Here is a 17,582-nt window from a genome sequence, read left to right as displayed (position 1 = left end):
CTCCCTTACTTTCTCCGCACCCCCGGGCAGCCCTGGTCGTCGGTCCACCAGCATGCGCCGCCGCTCGAGCCCCCGCCCGCCGTCATCCCTCTCGCCGACGTCGACCCCTCGGCGGACCAGCAGGACGCCGGAGCCGGGGTCCGCGAGGTCCAGCATCGCCAGCAGGGCGTGCGACGCCTGCCGCGCGCGGAGGAGGAAATGCCGCTTCGACGAGGGCGAGGGCGAGGGCGAGGGAGAGGCCTCGCCCCGCGCCGCCGTCCAGAATCGGACGCAGAATCAGACACGGACGCAGTGCCGCGATTGCCGCAGACTCGGCATCGTGTGCAGTTTCCTCGTGCCCACAAGGCCCCGGGGACCGAAACGCAGGTGAGAGAGTGTGCGTGAGAGAGAGACACCGGACGGGTGTAAGCGTGTTAGTTACTCCCAAGAACGTTTTGCTCACCACCACCACCACCACTTGCAGGAAACGCCTCCCGTCAATGTCTGCCGGGAGCGATGGCGAGCTGCCCCCCCGTGAATCCGGCGCAAACCAGGTACATCGCCAACCCGTGGAGCCGGCCCTGAACAACAACAACGAGCCCGTTCTCGTCTTGCCGGAGAGTAACCATCATCCCCATCCTCCGAGAACATCGCAGGCCAGGTCCCCTTTCGAGGCCTCGCCGAACCTCATCCATGGACCCTCCCCCCATGCTGCCGCTCACTCCCACCTCAACACCGAGTCGCCGTCGGTACAGGTGGCCAACCCGGGCTACCCGACCGACGAGCTGTGCTCGAGAAGGCTGATCCACGTCCTGATGGCCGACTACCTCGACCTCGTCTACCCCCTGGTGCCCGTCGTCCACAGGCCGAGCTTCCGCCACGACCTGGCCACCAACCGCGACGTGACGGACCCGGACTTCTCCGCGCTGCTCATCAGCCTGTGCGCGCTCGTCGTCGGCCTGCTGCCCTCGCGCTTCCGCGACTACCGGGCCGTCGACCCCGAGGCCGGCCGCCGCTTCGGCACGACGAGGACGGCCATGATCGACCGCTGCGCCGAGATCTGCATGCGCCAGCGCACCGCCCGCTACTGGGACCGCATCAACCACCGGAAGTGGGCCGTGTGCTACGTCTTGTCCGTCGCCTGCTTCCAGACGGGGCAGGTCAACCGGAGCCGCATGTTCGACGTCGAGTACCTGCAGCTCTCGCGCCTGCTGGGCCTGCATAGGATCTCCGAGTACGAGGGCCTCAACTGCATCGAGACCCAGCTGCGGAAGAAGGCGTTTTGGATGCTCTTCTATGGTTACGCGTAAGCTGATTGATGTCTCACTGCGCTCCGTCCATGTTCCTTTTTTTTCTTTTCCAATGATACAATGGTCGGACTGACGGACATCCATTAGACACAACAGGGTCCAGACCGGCCGCGGCGTCGAGCTGTCGTACTTTGGCCCCGGCGAGCTCCGCGAAGTCAACTACGACGCCCTCATGCCCCTGGCCATCGACGACGAGCACATCCTCAGGGACAGGATCCTGGACCCCGCGAGGCCGTCCCGGACGACGACGACAACGACGACAGTGGCGGCCGTCCCTCACGATACGCCGCCGACGACCCACGCACCGAAACCCCGCTGCCGCCGCCGTCGCGCGGGTCCGGCCTTCGTCCTCGCCGACGGCTTCAACATCCACTCCAGCGTGTTCCTCAAGGGCTTGCGCGAGGAGATGAGGACCGTGGGCTGCGACTGCGAGCTCCGGCAGAGCCCCGCCTTCCGCCTGGCGCGCCTGCGCGAGCTCCTCCTGGAGATGCGCTACATGCTCGACAACGCCCCCGGGCCCCTGCGGCAGTGGGCCTCGTCCGAGAGCTACGACGACGACGGCGGCGGCGGCAACGACGAAGACGATGATGATAACGACGACAACGACGATGACGATGACGACGACGATAACGGTGCTGCTGCCGCTGCCGCTGCCGCCGTCGCGGGCACCCCGGACGGCCGGTGGGCCGCGGTGTCGAGCTACGGCAGCCCGGCGGGACACTCGCGCGGCCAGGCGGCCGACGGCGCGCCGGACCCCTCCGAGGTGATGCGGGGCCAGGCCGAGGTGATGAGGGCCAACATCCACGTCACGCACCTGTGGCTGCAGAGCCTGCTGCTGGAGAAGGTCGAGGTCGTCATCCAGGAGAGCGCGCTGGGGAACCCCTCGTCGGGGGTGGGGGCGGCGGCGGCGGCGGAAGAGGTCTCGGAGGCCCTCAGGGAGAACTGGGCCGAGCGGGAGGACATTTGCCGCCAGATGCTTCACCTGCTGCACAGCATCCCGTACGTCTACCTGGAGCCCAACGGCCTGTACCTGGTATGTCTCTCTGTCGTCCAAGTTCCCTGTTCCGATGTGTATTGTGTGTGTGTGTGTGCGTGTGTGTGTGTGTGTTTGTGTGTGTTTGCTTATCGAGAACGGGGCTATGCCGACTGACACCCGGATCTCAGACGTACAAGGTCCGCGACGTGGCTGTCACGCTCCTCAACTGCCCCTTCCAGCCCCACGAGCGGCCTGCGCGCCGCGCGGTGGAGTACATGCGCGACTTCACGCGCGCGCTGTCGCGGCTGGACCGGAGCGAGACGGTCAACACCAACAGCCTGAAGAGCTGGGTCGATGTCGACCGCGAGCCGGCGCCGGCGTGATCCGATGTCCCGCTCGTCTTCTGCTGCTGCTGCAGAAAACACAAGTCAACCAAGTTATCACGGAAGGAAATGACGGGTTCCAAGGTGTGGGGAGTAACAAAGAGGGTTTTATGCATTCAAAAAAGACGACAAGTATAATTCAAAGTAGCATGTTTTGTATCCCGTTTGCTGTTGACTTATGTTTCCTGGACATACTGGCCACCTCAGATTTAAAAAAGAAACACTTGTATTGGTCTTTGAGGGTTTACAGATGCACTTTTCTAACACCAAGCTTGGCCTGCAAAGCATAGCTGTGACCATTTCCCCAAATTCAAGATCCGCGTGTGCAAATGAAGACAACACCATATTGTTATGCTACCGGGTCCGGAGTTCGGAGGCATCAGCCAGAAACTTCCCTCCCGGCTCGGCCCGCCCGGCAACCGAAATCGTCAAAGCGGGGTTCCGGGTTCCGGTTCCGGTTCCGGAAACTCCTTGATCGCGTCATCAAGTCCGCCCGTCAGCGCGGACTTCCCCCCCTACACCACGGTCCACGGCCGGCCAGGAGCGGAAAAGGGTATTCATCAGACGGCTTAACCCTTACAATTTCTTGGCAGCTCACCGAAACCCAACTTCTGCTTGCATCCATCCATTAACCCGACCAGATAGTATCCCCCCCCTCCCCCCCCCCAAACAATGCGCGTCGAAACGTTCCCCCTCTCGCCCCCGAGCCTCGAGGAGATCGCCGCGCACCTCCAAGCGCCCCTCGCCGCCAACTACACTCACGCGTCCGTCGGCGTCGTCCGCTGCCCCGACCTGCGCGCCGCCCCCTTCCACCTGGCCACCGAGGGCCTCTCGGGCGACGAGAAGATCGCCGACGTCGGCGGCCAGCCGAACCTGTTCCCCCGCCCGCGCCTCGACACCATCTGGTCCCTGCCCGAGGTCGCCAGGGCCATCGGCATGAGCCCCGAGAGGGGCGGCCTCATCGGCGCCGGCGCGGGGCCGTTCCACGTCCTCGGCCAGAACAGCGAGCTCGCGCCGAACCTCGGCTGGTCCGGCGGCCTCGGCGAGAATGAGATTGACAACCAGAGCCGGGTCATTCTGATCGAACGCGGCAGCGATGGCGGCGACGGTACCACGGGGAAGAAGAACGCCGTCAGCGTCCGGGCGGCGCCCTCCACCGACTGCGGGCTGATGGCGAATCTGTTCGCGTCCCGGGGCGAGCCGGGCCCCGTGCTCAGGATCGCGGCGCGGGGACGAAAGGGGCCGGAGAAGAGCTTCACCGAGTGCATCCGCCAGGGCCTGCGGGCCGCGTACGGCGGCGAGCGGACCGTCAGCCTCGGCGGGGCGTTCGTGGTGAGGGCGGGCAGGGCGACGTACCACGTCATGCCGGACTTCCCCCCGGAGCGCGACCTGCCCTTCCGGGACCGCAGGGCGGTGGAGGACTGGCTGACGTTCCACGACTTCGACGCGCCCGTCGTGGGGCTGTCGGTGCTGCACTCGGCGGACCCGGCCGGGGGGATGGCCTTGCGGATGGAGCACACGCACGCGTTCTCGGCGGCCGGGGAGGATGCCGGCGGCCACTACCACTTCGAGGCCGAGGGCGAGGGGGACGTTATCGAGTACGAGGGCTACTTCAACACCGCCAAGGCCATCTATCGGGTGGACCGGCCGGCGGGTTCGAGTTGAGTAGATCTCGACCGAAGGGCGAACAAAACGAGTTTCACTGTTTTTGTGTTGAGGAACCCATTCCAGGATGGTTATCAACTTTTATATCGTCGTGAGACATTCAGTAGCAAGCGACGTGAAGAGAAGACCGGTGGATGTTGTATTTAGTAGAACGATGGGACACCTACCCTGACAGCAGCCGGTCGTTCCTCTGTTGTTCTACGACTTGCTGTGCAGAGCGATGCCATCGAATTCTCATACCGACTGTCGCCTTGCGACTTGACAGAACTATACGAAGCTTGTCCATGAGGGCATCTTGTCTGAAGTATTGAAGAGTCTTGGTGGTTGTACGCCAACTGCAGTAGTTTGGGCCATGTACATACAGTTAGTTTCCCACGAAGCAGAACAAAGTTCTCCGGTTTCCGGATTAGGAAGGTGAAGCAATCCGTTTTGTGGGTCGGCACGTTTCCTATGTCGCCGCGGGGTGTTTTAAAGACGTTGTTGATCATTGTATAACTCCAAGTATAGTTCAAAGACAATGAACACGAGAGACCCAGTAGTAATCTAGATGGAAGAACATGTGTCAACTCTTATGAGAGCTTTTGATAGAAGAGTAAGAGTTGGCTTCAACATTTTCTAATGCAAGTCGGCATTTACAGTTACTCTTCCCTTGATATAAGTCAGACTACCCACTTTTCGGCACCCCCCCCATTTCGGCACCCCAAAAATGCCTCAAATGCCTCATCACCAGAACATACCCCTCAACTTTCAACATCAACAACATTTTCTATACTTATGCGAATAACCTCATTTTTTCCTCAGAGCTTCTTTTCGACCTTATGGGCCAGTATACCGAAGATGAAGTCAATCAGGCCCTTGACGCAATAACCAACGGCATGCCCATTAAGAGGGCTGGTCAGGTGTATGGCATCCCAAGATCAACACTTCAGTATCGGATTAAGGGCACTCAACCAAGGTCAATTGCCTTTTCTGACCTGCAGAGACTTTCTGTTAGTCAGGAGGCTAAACTGGCTGAATGGGTTCGCATTCAGCATGCCCTTGGTGTTGCCCCAACCCATCTGCAAGTGAGGCTATTCGCAGAAAGGATCCTCCATGCCATGGGGGATACAGAGCCTATAGGAAAAGGCTGGATCCAAGCCTTCTTGAAGAGGAATCCATCAGTCAAGGTCCAGAGAAGTCGCCCTATCGATTCTAGGCGTGTTAATGGGGCATCTACTGAGGTCATCAGGGACTGGTTCAAACTACTCGCCATACCAGAGATCACCAGCATCAAACCAGCTAATAGATACAACATGGATGAGACTGGTATCCTTGAGGGCCAGGGATCTAATGGGCTGGTGCTGGGCATGTCTGAGACGAAGTCTGTACGTAAGAAACAGCCTGGATCAAGGGCATGGGTATCCATCATCGAATGCATCTCTGCCCTGGGCCATGTTCTGAATCCCCTCGTTATCTATAAGGGCAAGGCAGTCCAGCAGCAGTGGTTTCCTCTAGACCTTGGCCCTTATGAAGGATGGCAATTCACTGCAACGGAGAATGGATGGACTTCAGATGCCACTGCAGTTGAATGGCTGCAGAAGGTCTTCATCCCTCAGACTCTTCCTCAGGGCAAGGAGGTCAGGCTGCTGATCATGGATGGACATGGGAGTCATACAACGACTGACTTTATGTGGTTATGCTATATAAACAACATCCATCTATTGTTCTTACCGCCACATACCTCCCATGTCCTCCAGCCACTTGATCAGTCAGTCTTCAGCCCTGTCAAGGCAGCCTATAGGAAGGAGCTTGGATACCTTGGTCAGTGGAATGATTCAACTGTTGTAGGCAAGAGGAACTTTATAGGCTGTTATCAGAAGGCTCGTACTGCAGGTATGACGATGCAGAACATTAGAAGTGGTTGGAAATGGACAGGGTTATGGCCTGTCTCTATGGCGAAGCCTCTGATGAGCTCCCTACTGCTCCCATCAACACCAGCAGCATCAGGATCATCTGATCAGGTCAGCAAAGGGCAGTCTGGAGGCAAGGAAGCTGAAGGATGGGTATCTGCGTCATCTGCAGTGGCATGGTCGACGCCAAGGAAGATGAAGGATCTAGCTGGGCAGTTGAAGCTATTCACAGAGCTGGAGAATGATGCCTTTACTCAACGCCTTCTATTCAGGAAGGTAAAAAAAGGCTTCAGCGAGCAGGCATATGAGCTGGCAAATACCCAGCAGAAACTGGAGCTTCTGCAGGCCCAAGTCACCAATACTGCAGTAAGGAAAAGAAGGGCAGTCCAGCTGGATCCTAACACTAAGTTCGCCAACATCAAAGACATCCAGCAGGCGCAACTTAAGGCTGGGGAAAAAGAGGATGATGCAGCCGAATCCAGCGACTCTGAATACCCTAGTGAAGCTGAAAGCTGTATTGTTGTTGCATCTAGAAGAAGTCAATGATTAATTGAAGTCGACGAGTATGATGGGAATAGCTTCATTTTTGGGGTGCCGAAATGGGGGGGGTGCCGAAAAGTGGGTAGTCTGACTTACTCACTCAACAACTAAACATGACAACTTGAAAGCTGCTCCCACAACACCGTCGAGTTGATTCATTGCGACTTCAACTTGACAATGTTTTCTGTTTGGCAACTTTGTGTCTGTTCACGGCGCAAGATTGACAGAAACAATGTTGCATGATCCCTCCGGCCGGCGAGGTGGAGAAGACCACAATTAATACACTGGAGCAACTGGGCTTTAGTCACTTTGGTGTTTCTAAGTTGAGTCCGACGACACAAGAGACGGAACACACCAACAGTGGTGAACACAGAGGACTTTCTCGTTCGTTTCCCCCCTTTCAACTCAGACATGTGAAACATCAACGAGAAAAATGAAAAATAAAGATAAAATAAAAAAATACAAGGACCCTGGCGTCCCGGCGGTAATCTCCGCAAAAAAGGCCCCTTGCCGCTTTGGGCCTTATCGCAAGCGCAATATTTTCCTCCATCAGGGGGGAGGGTGAGAGAAGGCAGAACGAACCTTCAAACCCCCAAAAGACATTCCTGAAAGTGTGTGTGTGTGTGTGTGTGCCATTACGTGTGCCAGACTAACAACAAAACCCGCCATGTTCGCCGTCCGTCAAGCGGCCGGAAAGGGCCTCGGCGTCTTCGCCCTGAAGCCCATCCCCCGGGGCCGCAGGATCCTCGCCGAAGAGGCCCTGCTCACCGTCCCCTCGTCGGACAGCGGCGGCTCCCTCCTCCGGCAGGCCCGGCTCCTCTCGGACGCCGGCCGGGCGTCGCTCCTCGCGCTGGCCCCGAACCCGGGCAAGTCGGGCGTGCTCAGCTGGCTCGAGTCTCTGTGGCGGAGCCGGTCCGCGCCGGCCCGCACGGCCGCCAACCACGCCGTCCTCAACATCTTCCGCAACAACAACTTCGACATCGGCGACCGGACCCGCGCCCTCTTCCCCCGCGTCGCCCGCCTCAACCACGCCTGCGTGCCCAACGCCCAGGGCAACTTCAACGCCGCCCTGCGCGCCTTCACCGTCCACGCCACCCGCGACATCCGCGCCGACGAGGAGATCACCATCTCCTACCTCGACGAGCACCTCGGCCTCCGCGACGCCCGGCAGAGCGCCCTGCGCGAGGGCTACGGCTTCGCCTGCGGTTGCGCCGCGTGCGGTGGCGGTGGTAGTAGCGGCGGCGCGACTTTCGGCGACGGCGAGGCGCGGAGGGCCGAGATCGGGCGCAGGCTGGAGCGCTTCGCCGAGGCCGGCTCGGCGGACCCGGCCGACGAGCTCGAGATGATGACGGCGCTTCTGGGCGCGTACGACGCCGAGGGGCTCCGCGGGCGGGAGGTGTCGACCATGTGCATCGCCGCCGCGCGCAAGGCGTTCGAGCTGGGCAGGGAGGCGGAGGGGAGGGAGCTGGCGCTCAAGGGGCTGCGGCTGGAGGAGGACGCCGTCGGGAGGGACAGCCCGTTCTACGCGGCGGCGAGGGAGGAGGTCTCGGGGCTCGGGGTCGAGGTTTGAGGCTTGAAAGTCCGGGTGTGTCTTGTGGACGGGAAGAGAGCGAGGGGGGGATAGGCAGATGGCATCTACGGCGTTGAGAGCGATCAATCATATGTTTTTCTCTTTGTAGTTCAAGCACTCGGAAATCTTGGTTACGGACGTTTGTGAGGTGACATTGCGAAAAGATATCATTCTTTCTGTCATCTTTCTCGTCTCTTGTTACGCTTGACATGTGTGTCTGCTTGTATTTGAGGGTGCTACATAGTGTTAACAATTTGTTCTACTGCTTCAAAGTAAGAAATTCTATAAGGAGTTACTAGGATAAATAAACCAACTACTATTCTATACTAAATCCCCTAATGATTGCAAAAAGGCTACCTGCACCTCATCCTTAGGCTATTGCCTACCTAATGTAGTATACCCTATTGTAGGCTGCCTTAGGAAAGTTCAATGCGGGACGCTAAGAGTTCTACTGTTCTTGTGTATTTGTTTGGAAGTTACTTCGCTACGTTGCTAAATTCAAAGGGCCGTTCTGCTTTGGCCGCATTGTCACTTGGACAGATACACATGGAAGATCAACATAGTTCCATCTACTCACCCGGCGAAGATGTCTGGTGTTCGTTGCAGTGTCATATCCTGGACGCCCAGGGAACTCTTCAGCGCATTCTAGCCCGCTTCTTTTCCAGGCTCGTCCTCGAGGAGCGTTTCGTTCCGCAAAGCAGGAGTCGGGTTTTCGTGTCCCGCCTTTTCTCCCGCGCCCGTCTTTAAGAGCCTTCATTCCGCAAGGCACGCGACGGCACGTTGAATCACGTGAGAGGGCCAATCGGCGTATAGGGAGGGCTGATGGATGCATATGGAGAAAAGGTCCTGACCCGCAGCTACTGAACACCATTGACTAGATACACCAGGCCAAAGTACAGATGGGACACTGGGTCACCGTATTTGCGTGACGAATCGTCCAATAGTGCTTCCCAGATATGCTAGCGGAGCTCGGCTGCCACGGTTGATATCTGGCCCCTGAATTGCTTTGCTCTGTTGGATCGAGCGGTAGTAATGCTTGAAACAGAACAGCTTGCTCCAGTCGTATAAATTCAATCCCGCCGGAGCTTCGGGGTAGTAGTTCGCTGCTACTGGAGGCTCTAGTCTGTACCGAACTGTTTGGATTTAAGCAATGAGACTGTAGTGATGTGTCGGAATAGGAAACTAACCACAACTCCCAACTCCGTATAACACAGCCATTCCCTCCCCTGCATTTCGCTTCTAGGCTAGGGACTTCTAATTAGAGACGTCTCTCATCCCTAGGAGAACACTGGCATTATATTGCTATTGCCCCCTTAACTCTAATCTGCTAATTAGGCAGCCCTAATTCCTGCAAACTAGCAGTAGAAGAATTACACATCCTAGTAAATTACAGAACTCTTCCTTGTAAGTCTATAGTAGTAGTTACTAATAATAATAGGGCAAGCGGTCTAATTGACAAGAGAGATTGTCGAGTCGGCCATCTTCTTCCCACCCTTACACAAATAAACCGACCAGACCTTACACCCTGACACACTTGTGGCCAAACACTCGACCTCACTACACACGCTCACCGCTGTATCGAAATCTCCGTGGTCCGCATGATGCCGCGCCCGCCGTCGTCCTTGAGGATCATGTCCTCGCTCCCGGACCCCCGGCTCCCGTCCTTCTCGTAGGCGTAGGCGTCGTCGACGACGGTCGTGCGGCGCACGTCGGGCGACCCGGCAAAGGGGCGGTCGTGCATCTCGAACTCCCCGCGGCTGTCGTGCACCCTGTACCCCTGCCGCCGCTTCGACGTGTTGGTCGTCGTCCGGGTCCCGCGCGGCCGCCGGTTCTCGTACAGCTCGCCGTGGTACCGGTCGCCCGACGAGATCTTGAGGGCGTGCCCGACGAGCGGCTTCAGCGAGGGGGCGCACGCGGCGATGATGCCGAGGTTGAGCTGCAGGCTGGGAGGGGGCGCGCGGTGTAAGTTTGGTTGTGTGTCTGAAAACGGGAGAAGGAACCGTGTAATAAGAACTTACAATTCCCAGAACTGGATGCTTTGGTAGCTTGACGACCGTTAGCACTTGATGGTATCCGTGGACCAAAACAGAAAAAAGGGGGAGGAAAGGGGAAAAAAGAAGAAAAACACAAGGCACTCTTACAATGTCTTGTCCGTATCCTTCCCGTAGGCGATTTGATACACAGACTTGATGATGCCCATGGCCACCGCGCTGTGTAATCTTTAGTAAAAAAGGGCGAGACGGAAAAGAATCACGCGCGAGGCCGGCAACGACGTACAAGTACCCCAGGCTCAGGACGATGATCAGGTAGATCCGGGTCCTCAGCTTCATCTGCAGCGTCCAGATGATGCTCACGGGCAGCGTCGCGAAGCAGACGTCGGTGAAGATGTTGAAGGCCGTGTTGATCAGGCCGAACTTGATGAAGAGGGTGATGGGGTAGCACTTGGGCTTCAGGCTCTTGTCCCAGTAGCCCTCCAGGGGCTGGCAGAAGAAGAAGAAGGTCATCCACGCCATGAAGCTGTAGGCCGAGACGAACGCTGGGGACAAGGAGGAGGGGAGCCCGTTAGATTATTTGCACACGTGCAACATGAATGCAAAAAAAGGACAAAACCGTACAAAGTTCACGATCGGGGTCAGTCACGCACCTATCAGCGCCCACAGGGACCGCGAGTACCAGGTGCTCCGGCTGAGGCGGAGCAGGGAGAGGCCGATGGACACCTTGAGCAGGGCCAGGCCGGCGATGGAGGATATGATGGACTGGAAGAAGCTGGACCGGCGCATGACGACCATGTCCTCCTCGGGGATTATGAGGGAGTGCTTGCCGAGGCCGTAGAAGGCCTGGACGGAGAAGATGGTCATGCCGGCCACGGCGCAGAGCTGGAGGGGGTGTGTGTCGTCGGTTAATTTTCCATCGTTTCCGTAGCAAAAGAGAGGAGTTATGAGAGCCCATAGGAACTTTTCTGTTACTCACCACGGAGGCGACGACGACAATGTCATCGCGTCCCATGACCTTGACGATGGCCATGCGGGTATAGACGCGGAGGCCGACGAACAGCAGGGCGAGCGCGTGGAACCCGCCCGTGACCCCGACGATCATGGCCGTGTTGCTCTCCCTGGCCCACTCGGGGTCGATCGGCTGGGCCGGCGGCGTCTGGCTTGAGGACATTGCAGCTGGGGGAAGAGGCGCATGGGCGCTGGCGGAAATAGCGAGGGTCTCAGGACGGGATATACATGGAGAGAGAGAGAGAGAAAGAGAGAGTGAGAGAGAGGGAGAAAGGGAGGTCAAGAAAGGAGACGCAAGAAGGATGTCCCGGGCGCGAGGTTGTGGTGTGGGATATACGCAAATAAGTCTTGACAAAGTCGGAGATGCTGCGTTCAAGGGGTGAGCTGGCTGGTCTGGAGGGCGAGGAAAGAAGACGAAAGAAGAAAAAGAAACAAGTACAACGGAAACCCGTGTTAGTCTCCGGGGCGGGTGATGCCCGTTGTAGAATTAGACAACAGAGACTATATGCAAGTCGCCCGTGCCGTCGTCACGTCGGAACCCTGCTGCAGCCCGTTTTCCCGACTTTACTCTACTACTTCCCTCTCTCTCTCTCTCCGGGACTTGTGTGTGTGTGTGTGTGAAGAGCTGTTGCAGCTTCTTCACCTGCGTCGGAGGGATGATTTGGGTGGCGAGGTCACTAATGCAACCGGCTTCTTTGAGCCACAATGATTTCCGACGGGATGGGTTTCGGCACGCCTGCGGCGCGGGATGATGGTGTGGCTCTCGATGGGTTGGCTGGACGGCATCTCTCTGGGGATTGCTACGCCGTCGGAGACTTGCTTCATCCCCCCCTTGCATATGATATGCCATCATGCCATGGTGCGGAGGGTGTTGTGCGGAATGGGCAGTTGGGTCAAGTAGGGGGCCATGTGAAAGGAGGAATGAATCCTGGAGCCTTGACCTTTTGTAATTATTGGCAGATACTCGTTTTCACTCTCAGATTGAGTTGACTCTCACTTCTGGCCAACTGGATGTCGAGTTTAATTTGGATTTAAAAATCAACGGGATATCCAAGTCTTCCTCTCTAGGATACACATCACACACAAGCTAGCATTTTCAAACAGCAGACTGGCACCATCCCTCCCTTGCCTTTGAATCAAGGCTCTGAAATACAAACATTCAAAAGTTCCGTCATGGACCGCATGGTGACGGCGAGGCTCCAGCCAGGTCGGTGGTCTCTTGTCACAGTTGACAGTTCCTCGACTCATTTCGTGTTCCCCAACTTCACCAGCTTGGCTGCATGGGAGAATCTGCGCGCCTCAAATTGCGCGAGGCCCGGAAGAAGCCATCACGCCCGCCCCTTGTTCACTGCGTCCCATATTATACGATGTGATGCTCCATATCTGCAAGCAATCTGGGTCGTCGTCCTGGCCGCCGCCCGCCGCCCGCCGCCTCCTTCTGAGCTCGCTCGTTCAATGTGATCCCGGCCGGCGAGAGGCGCCGCAAAAAAAAAATTAAAAAAAAATTCCATTGAACGAGAGGAGATCCAGCACAATCCGACTTGGCCGAATCGACTGACAGGGGGGTGTGAGGGGGACAACGGGCGGCCGCGGCCCCCACAGCCCGGCCGTGTGTGTCTCCATGAGGTAAGTCAGCCCGTGTTGGACGATCCCTTCCATGACGGTCCGGTGTTAGTGTGTTCCACAGACGCAGGACCTGCATGTCCATGTCTGTTGGTCGTTTGTCTGCAGATAATGGACGGCGTTCGAACCGGGGGGGGGGGGGGGGGGGGGACAACCGGGGCTGGGGCGGGCAGGAGTATCAGTGTGGTACTATGTAGTACACAGCGTCAGAAGGGAAGAAAGAAAAAGCAAAAAGCGAGGTTCGTCAGCGTTCTTTAGCAATTAATTCCCTCCCAGTCGCTTGACTCTTTTCCGGACGCCCAACGGGGGTGGTCATCATCATCATCATCATCAACGGGAGAGCCATGCTTTTCCAGCCACCAACTCGAACAGTAGTAGTCACTGCATTACCTGCTACGACATTTTGATGTCAATGACATTGAAGTCAAGCTTCGTCTTTTCATGAGCCATTTCGGTAGCAGCCTCCGGTAAGTCACAACCCTGCATCAGGGATCCATGCCTCAAGGTCCACAACTCAAGACCCATGTCCCAAGCAAGACCCATGCCGGGGTGGTGTGACGCGGGCCGTTGTGAGGCATGTTCCCCGAGCTCTCCCCTCTCCCTCCCCCGTTGGAACTAGCAGTTGGTGTTGACAGAACTATGGATCGTCCGCATGGCCTGGCCAGTTGGAACCAACACAAGTCTGCAGCTTTTTATTGTCCCCCCCAACCAGCGGGAGGTCGAGAATCCATCTCCAATTTCCCTCGGCGTCGGGGGGGTGGCGTTCAAATCTCCAGCTTTTGCAAAAGTTGCGTGTGTACGGAAACTCCTCCGGACGTGGGAACGGGCTGCTTGCGGCGCAGTACACACACGCATACGAGAAAAACACGTGGGACACAACACACCACCACCACCACCCTTTCTGCTTTCTGACCACCTACTGCGGCAGACAGACCCGGAGGCACGGCTCGGGACATGCTGGAAGTGCCGTGTTGAGCAGGTTTGAGAGGGTTTGATGTGTTTGCTTTGCCCGTCCAGACTCACGACTCACGAGAAACGCCATCGACTCGGGGAACTCGCATAAAGTTGCGGGATCCCCAGATATAAGGCTGAAGGGGGGGAAACCTTTAAACGACGACAAACCTCTTCTCCTTCACGCCTTCACAGAGCATCAGGTCTTCCAAGCTTCCCCCCTCTTCTCCCTCGGGATGCTACTCTCTCCCTCTCTCCGTCTCTCTCTCTCTCTCTCTCTCTCCCTCTCGGTCTCCATCCGCTATCCACCATCCGCCCTCCACCACCGTTGCACTCGGTCCCCAGTGCTCATTCGATCGGATCTGTCCCATCAGTCCCCACCGCGTCTACCATGCTGGCTCTTGGGTCATGGATCAGGGGGGCGTGGAAGACGAGTTTCCTGTCTGGGGTGATAGCACCGAAAAGGCCGAGAGGGCGAGTTTCTCTCCAAGAGCCGTTCCGTTCCCCCACTCCCTCCCTTTTACAAGTGTGGCAACGAGAACATGCGAATTGTTGACCAACGACTGAGTAACCAAAGGCCCCGGGCCTTGCAAAGATGTGGCGATGGTCCCCTCCACCCTTTCGCCAACGTGACTGCCACTAACATTGCTGAAATTAAAAAAAGAACACGGCAGTGATACGAGCAACGGCACTAAGGAAGTCATCTCCTTGTATATAGAGAGGCCGTCCGAGTTCTCCAATACCATGTTCTTGAATCTCCCGTCGCCTCCTCCTCTATCACACCCTCCTCCTCCTCCTCCTCCTCCTCCTCCTCCTCCTCCCCTTGCAGATCCTTTCCCCTCGTCCCCTCCTCTCCCCCCCTTCCACGACGCGGTCGCTTGCATTCGGAACATCCCTTCATCAAAGTGTGACTTCCCCCCACCAAAGACTCAAAAATGCATCCCGTCAAGATCATGGCCGTCCTCGGCCTGTCCGCCGTCGCCTCCGCCGCGCCCCTCGACACGCCCCTCGAGGCCCGCGACGCCGGAGACATCCTCGCGGACCTGCAAGCCCAGGCCTTGGAGAACCTGAAGGCCGCCGAGGCCAACGGGACCCTCTCCAAGCGAGGAGGCTGCAACCTGTTCAACGCCCAGGTGCGCAGGGACTGGTAAGTCGTCACCCGAGAAACCAGGGGCTCTCATAGAATCACCCAAACCGCGGCAACATCCTCCTAAACCTTCTCAACCGCTATATAGGGCCGCCTTCTCCGCCAAGGAGCGCAAGGAGTACATCGGCGCCGTGCAGTGCCTGCTCACCTCGCCCTCCAAGTCGGACCCGGCCTTCGCCCCGGGCGCCCGCAACCGGTACGACGACTTCGTCGCCGTCCACATCAACCAGACGCGCTCCATCCACGGCACCGGCAACTTCCTGACCTGGCACCGCTACTACACCTGGGCCTACGAGAACGCCCTCAAGACCGAGTGCGGCTACCGCGGCGCCCAGCCCTACTGGAACTGGTTCGCCCACACCGACGACCCGCGCAAGTCCCCCGTCTTCGACGGCAGCGACACCAGTCTGAGCGGCGACGGCGCCTACGTTCCTCACAACGGCAGCGTCAGCGCCTCGCCCTTTGGCGAGATCTACGTCCCCTCCGGCCACGGCGGCGGGTGCGTCACCAGCGGTCCCCTCGTCAAGTGAGCCCCCCCCCCCCTCCTCTCGGATACACCGTGTGGTCTTTGAATCGTGTGGCCTTGGAACCGGACTAACAACATCCAAAAGCATGACCGTCAACCTCGGCCCCGTCTCCCCCGGCATGCGCGGCCTCGAGGCGAACCCCAACGGCGCCATGGAGCACAACCCGCGCTGCCTCAGCCGCGACCTGAGCGCCTACGCCGCCTCGACCTGGCTGACCCCGACCAACCTGCTCAACGTCACCGTCGGCCAGGCCTCCAAGAACATCCAGACCTTCCAGGACGAGCTGCAGGGCCGCTTCAGCCAGGGCTTCCTCGGTATGTGCTTCTCCTTCATGCTAAAGCAGAATACTCGCTCGAAAGTAGCCAGACACAAGACTAACACGGCACCCCCCTCCCTTAGGCATGCACGCCGCCGGCCACTTCGTCGCCAACGGCGACGCCAGCGACCTCTACTCCTCCCCGACCGACCCCTCCTTCTTCCTCCACCACGCCATGGTCGACCGCGTCTACTGGCTCTGGCAGGCCCTCCACCTCTGGGAGGCCTTCGACATCGCCGGCACCATCACCATCCTCAACCTGCCCCCGAGCCGCGACGCCACCAAGGAGGACCTCATCGAGCTGGGCGTCCTCGCCGAGGACCGCACCATCGGGGAGCTCCTGAACACGATCGACGGGTCGCCCTTCTGCTACGTCTACCTGTAGAGACTCGTCGAGGGGTCAGCACGGGGGGAGGCGGGGGGATGATGGCACCTAGACTTATAGATAGATTTACAGCTACTTAATGATAATCCAGTCGTTTTACTACCGTCTACGGCTATCTTCATGTCTCTGGTGTTAACTGCATCTGGCTATGCAGGCCTCTAGTCTTTTTGCCTACCGGTTTAGTCCAAGTGCCACTTATGTGGCCTAGGATGTTGTTAAAGGTGTAGCACAGAGTGGAACGATGAACTGGAAATGCTATCTATATAGACTGAACTTCTAACTAAACTTACTTCTACCCTCATTTACCACACTGGCAAGAGGGAGGCCCCCTTGCATACAAGAGGACTACTGGGATCTCTGAGAACACCCTCCAGTTGGAAAGGTGTCCAGAGAGACTACAATACTTTGAACGCGTGAAAAATGGGGGTTCGTTATTCGATGGCCCGTCTCTTGGACTACGTGTCAATGTTGGCCCATAGTTAAGGACTCTCATGTCGTTAACAGTCGACAACAGTCGTTCGCTATTGCTACCAGTCATGCCCAGTTAGCGACGACGACACCAAAACTAGAGAAGGTGACAAGGGAGAGGAGAAAAAGGGATGATTGGAGTCGACGGCGTCCAAGGAAGCAGAGACGACAAAGATGCCCAGTTCGCTCCTTCAAGCTAAGGAAAAGGGCTTAAAGGTACTATTGACCCCTCAGAGCTCGAAAAGGCTTGCGGGTGGTTGGGGCCATTGTCAACTGTGGTTGTCAGGAAGTCAGAAAGTCAATACAAGCTGTGACTGTATTGATGGTGTGTTTCGAAAGGGAAATAATGGCTCACGGGAAACAATGCGGGATGTGCTCTGATACTGTGTGTCTATGCTGTGTGCCTTTCCAGGCCTTACACTTTGCCCTTACTGGATACCTAGAAGGACAAGGAGCTTCAAGTTTAAATAAACCCCCTAGAGCTCTGCCATGGGGGTCCTAAGGTCTATATAATAGCCTCCTTGTTCCTGATTATAGGGAACGGATGATGAATTTCGTTACTTACTTAGACCTATCTCTAAGTTTAACCCATTGCTCTATCTATGTAAGCGCCCCTAACACCAACTTCTGATTATCGCATGCCTACAGAGGACTCACAAGAACGGCCAAGATGAGAGCGCAGTCACTCTCCACAGAACACCTATGTAAGGTCCTCCTCCTTTTTGGGTAGTCAGGGGGAATTAGGGCTAGAGCTATGTGTAGCCACCGGGTCAAACCCATCTGTTGACCTCGTCGTTTTGTACTGCAGCCCCTAGTAACCAAGTCCTACTATGTCCTTCGTGGCCTCAACG

The 17,582-nt window shown here is 57.4% G+C and overlaps 5 protein-coding genes across 5 annotated transcripts; 4 read left to right on the top strand and 1 right to left on the bottom strand.

The window, feature by feature from the left end:
• Positions 1-52: 52 nt before the first annotated feature.
• Positions 53-2,648, top strand: CH63R_00889 (Quinate utilization pathway activator; the record flags this gene model as incomplete). The annotated part of the gene is made up of 4 exons (XM_018295864.1): positions 53-366; positions 464-1,285; positions 1,386-2,322; positions 2,454-2,648. The coding sequence occupies 4 exons, from the start codon at positions 53-55 to the stop codon at positions 2,646-2,648; spliced, it is 2,268 nt and encodes a 755-aa protein (XP_018164226.1).
• A 672-nt stretch (positions 2,649-3,320) lies between these two features.
• CH63R_00888 (Ester hydrolase c11orf54-like protein) lies at positions 3,321-4,313 on the top strand (the record flags this gene model as incomplete). The annotated part of the gene is made up of 1 exon (XM_018295863.1): positions 3,321-4,313. The coding sequence occupies one exon, from the start codon at positions 3,321-3,323 to the stop codon at positions 4,311-4,313; it is 993 nt and encodes a 330-aa protein (XP_018164225.1).
• Positions 4,314-7,409: 3,096 nt separating this feature from the next.
• CH63R_00887 (TPR domain-containing protein) lies at positions 7,410-8,312 on the top strand (the record flags this gene model as incomplete). The annotated part of the gene is made up of 1 exon (XM_018295862.1): positions 7,410-8,312. One exon carries the CDS (start codon positions 7,410-7,412, stop codon positions 8,310-8,312), a length of 903 nt encoding a protein of 300 aa, XP_018164224.1.
• A 1,567-nt stretch (positions 8,313-9,879) lies between these two features.
• CH63R_00886 (Integral membrane protein) lies at positions 9,880-11,477 on the bottom strand (the record flags this gene model as incomplete). The annotated part of the gene is made up of 6 exons (XM_018295861.1): positions 9,880-10,255; positions 10,331-10,357; positions 10,454-10,522; positions 10,590-10,848; positions 10,957-11,188; positions 11,283-11,477. 6 exons carry the CDS (start codon positions 11,475-11,477, stop codon positions 9,880-9,882), a joined length of 1,158 nt encoding a protein of 385 aa, XP_018164223.1.
• A 3,346-nt stretch (positions 11,478-14,823) lies between these two features.
• Positions 14,824-16,263, top strand: CH63R_00885 (FAD binding domain containing protein; the record flags this gene model as incomplete). Its single annotated transcript, XM_018295860.1, is given in 5 exon segments — positions 14,824-15,035; positions 15,124-15,166; positions 15,173-15,561; positions 15,647-15,876; positions 15,962-16,263. Coding segments are annotated over 5 exon segments (1,176 nt in total).
• Positions 16,264-17,582: the final 1,319 nt, after the last annotated feature.

Source organism: Colletotrichum higginsianum, chromosome 1 (genome assembly GCF_001672515.1).
Source record: "Colletotrichum higginsianum IMI 349063 chromosome 1, whole genome shotgun sequence".
NCBI classification, from domain to species: domain Eukaryota; kingdom Fungi; phylum Ascomycota; class Sordariomycetes; order Glomerellales; family Glomerellaceae; genus Colletotrichum; species Colletotrichum higginsianum.
The sequence above is the reverse complement of the archived record's forward strand: the minus strand, read 5'-3'. Positions and strand labels throughout refer to the sequence as shown.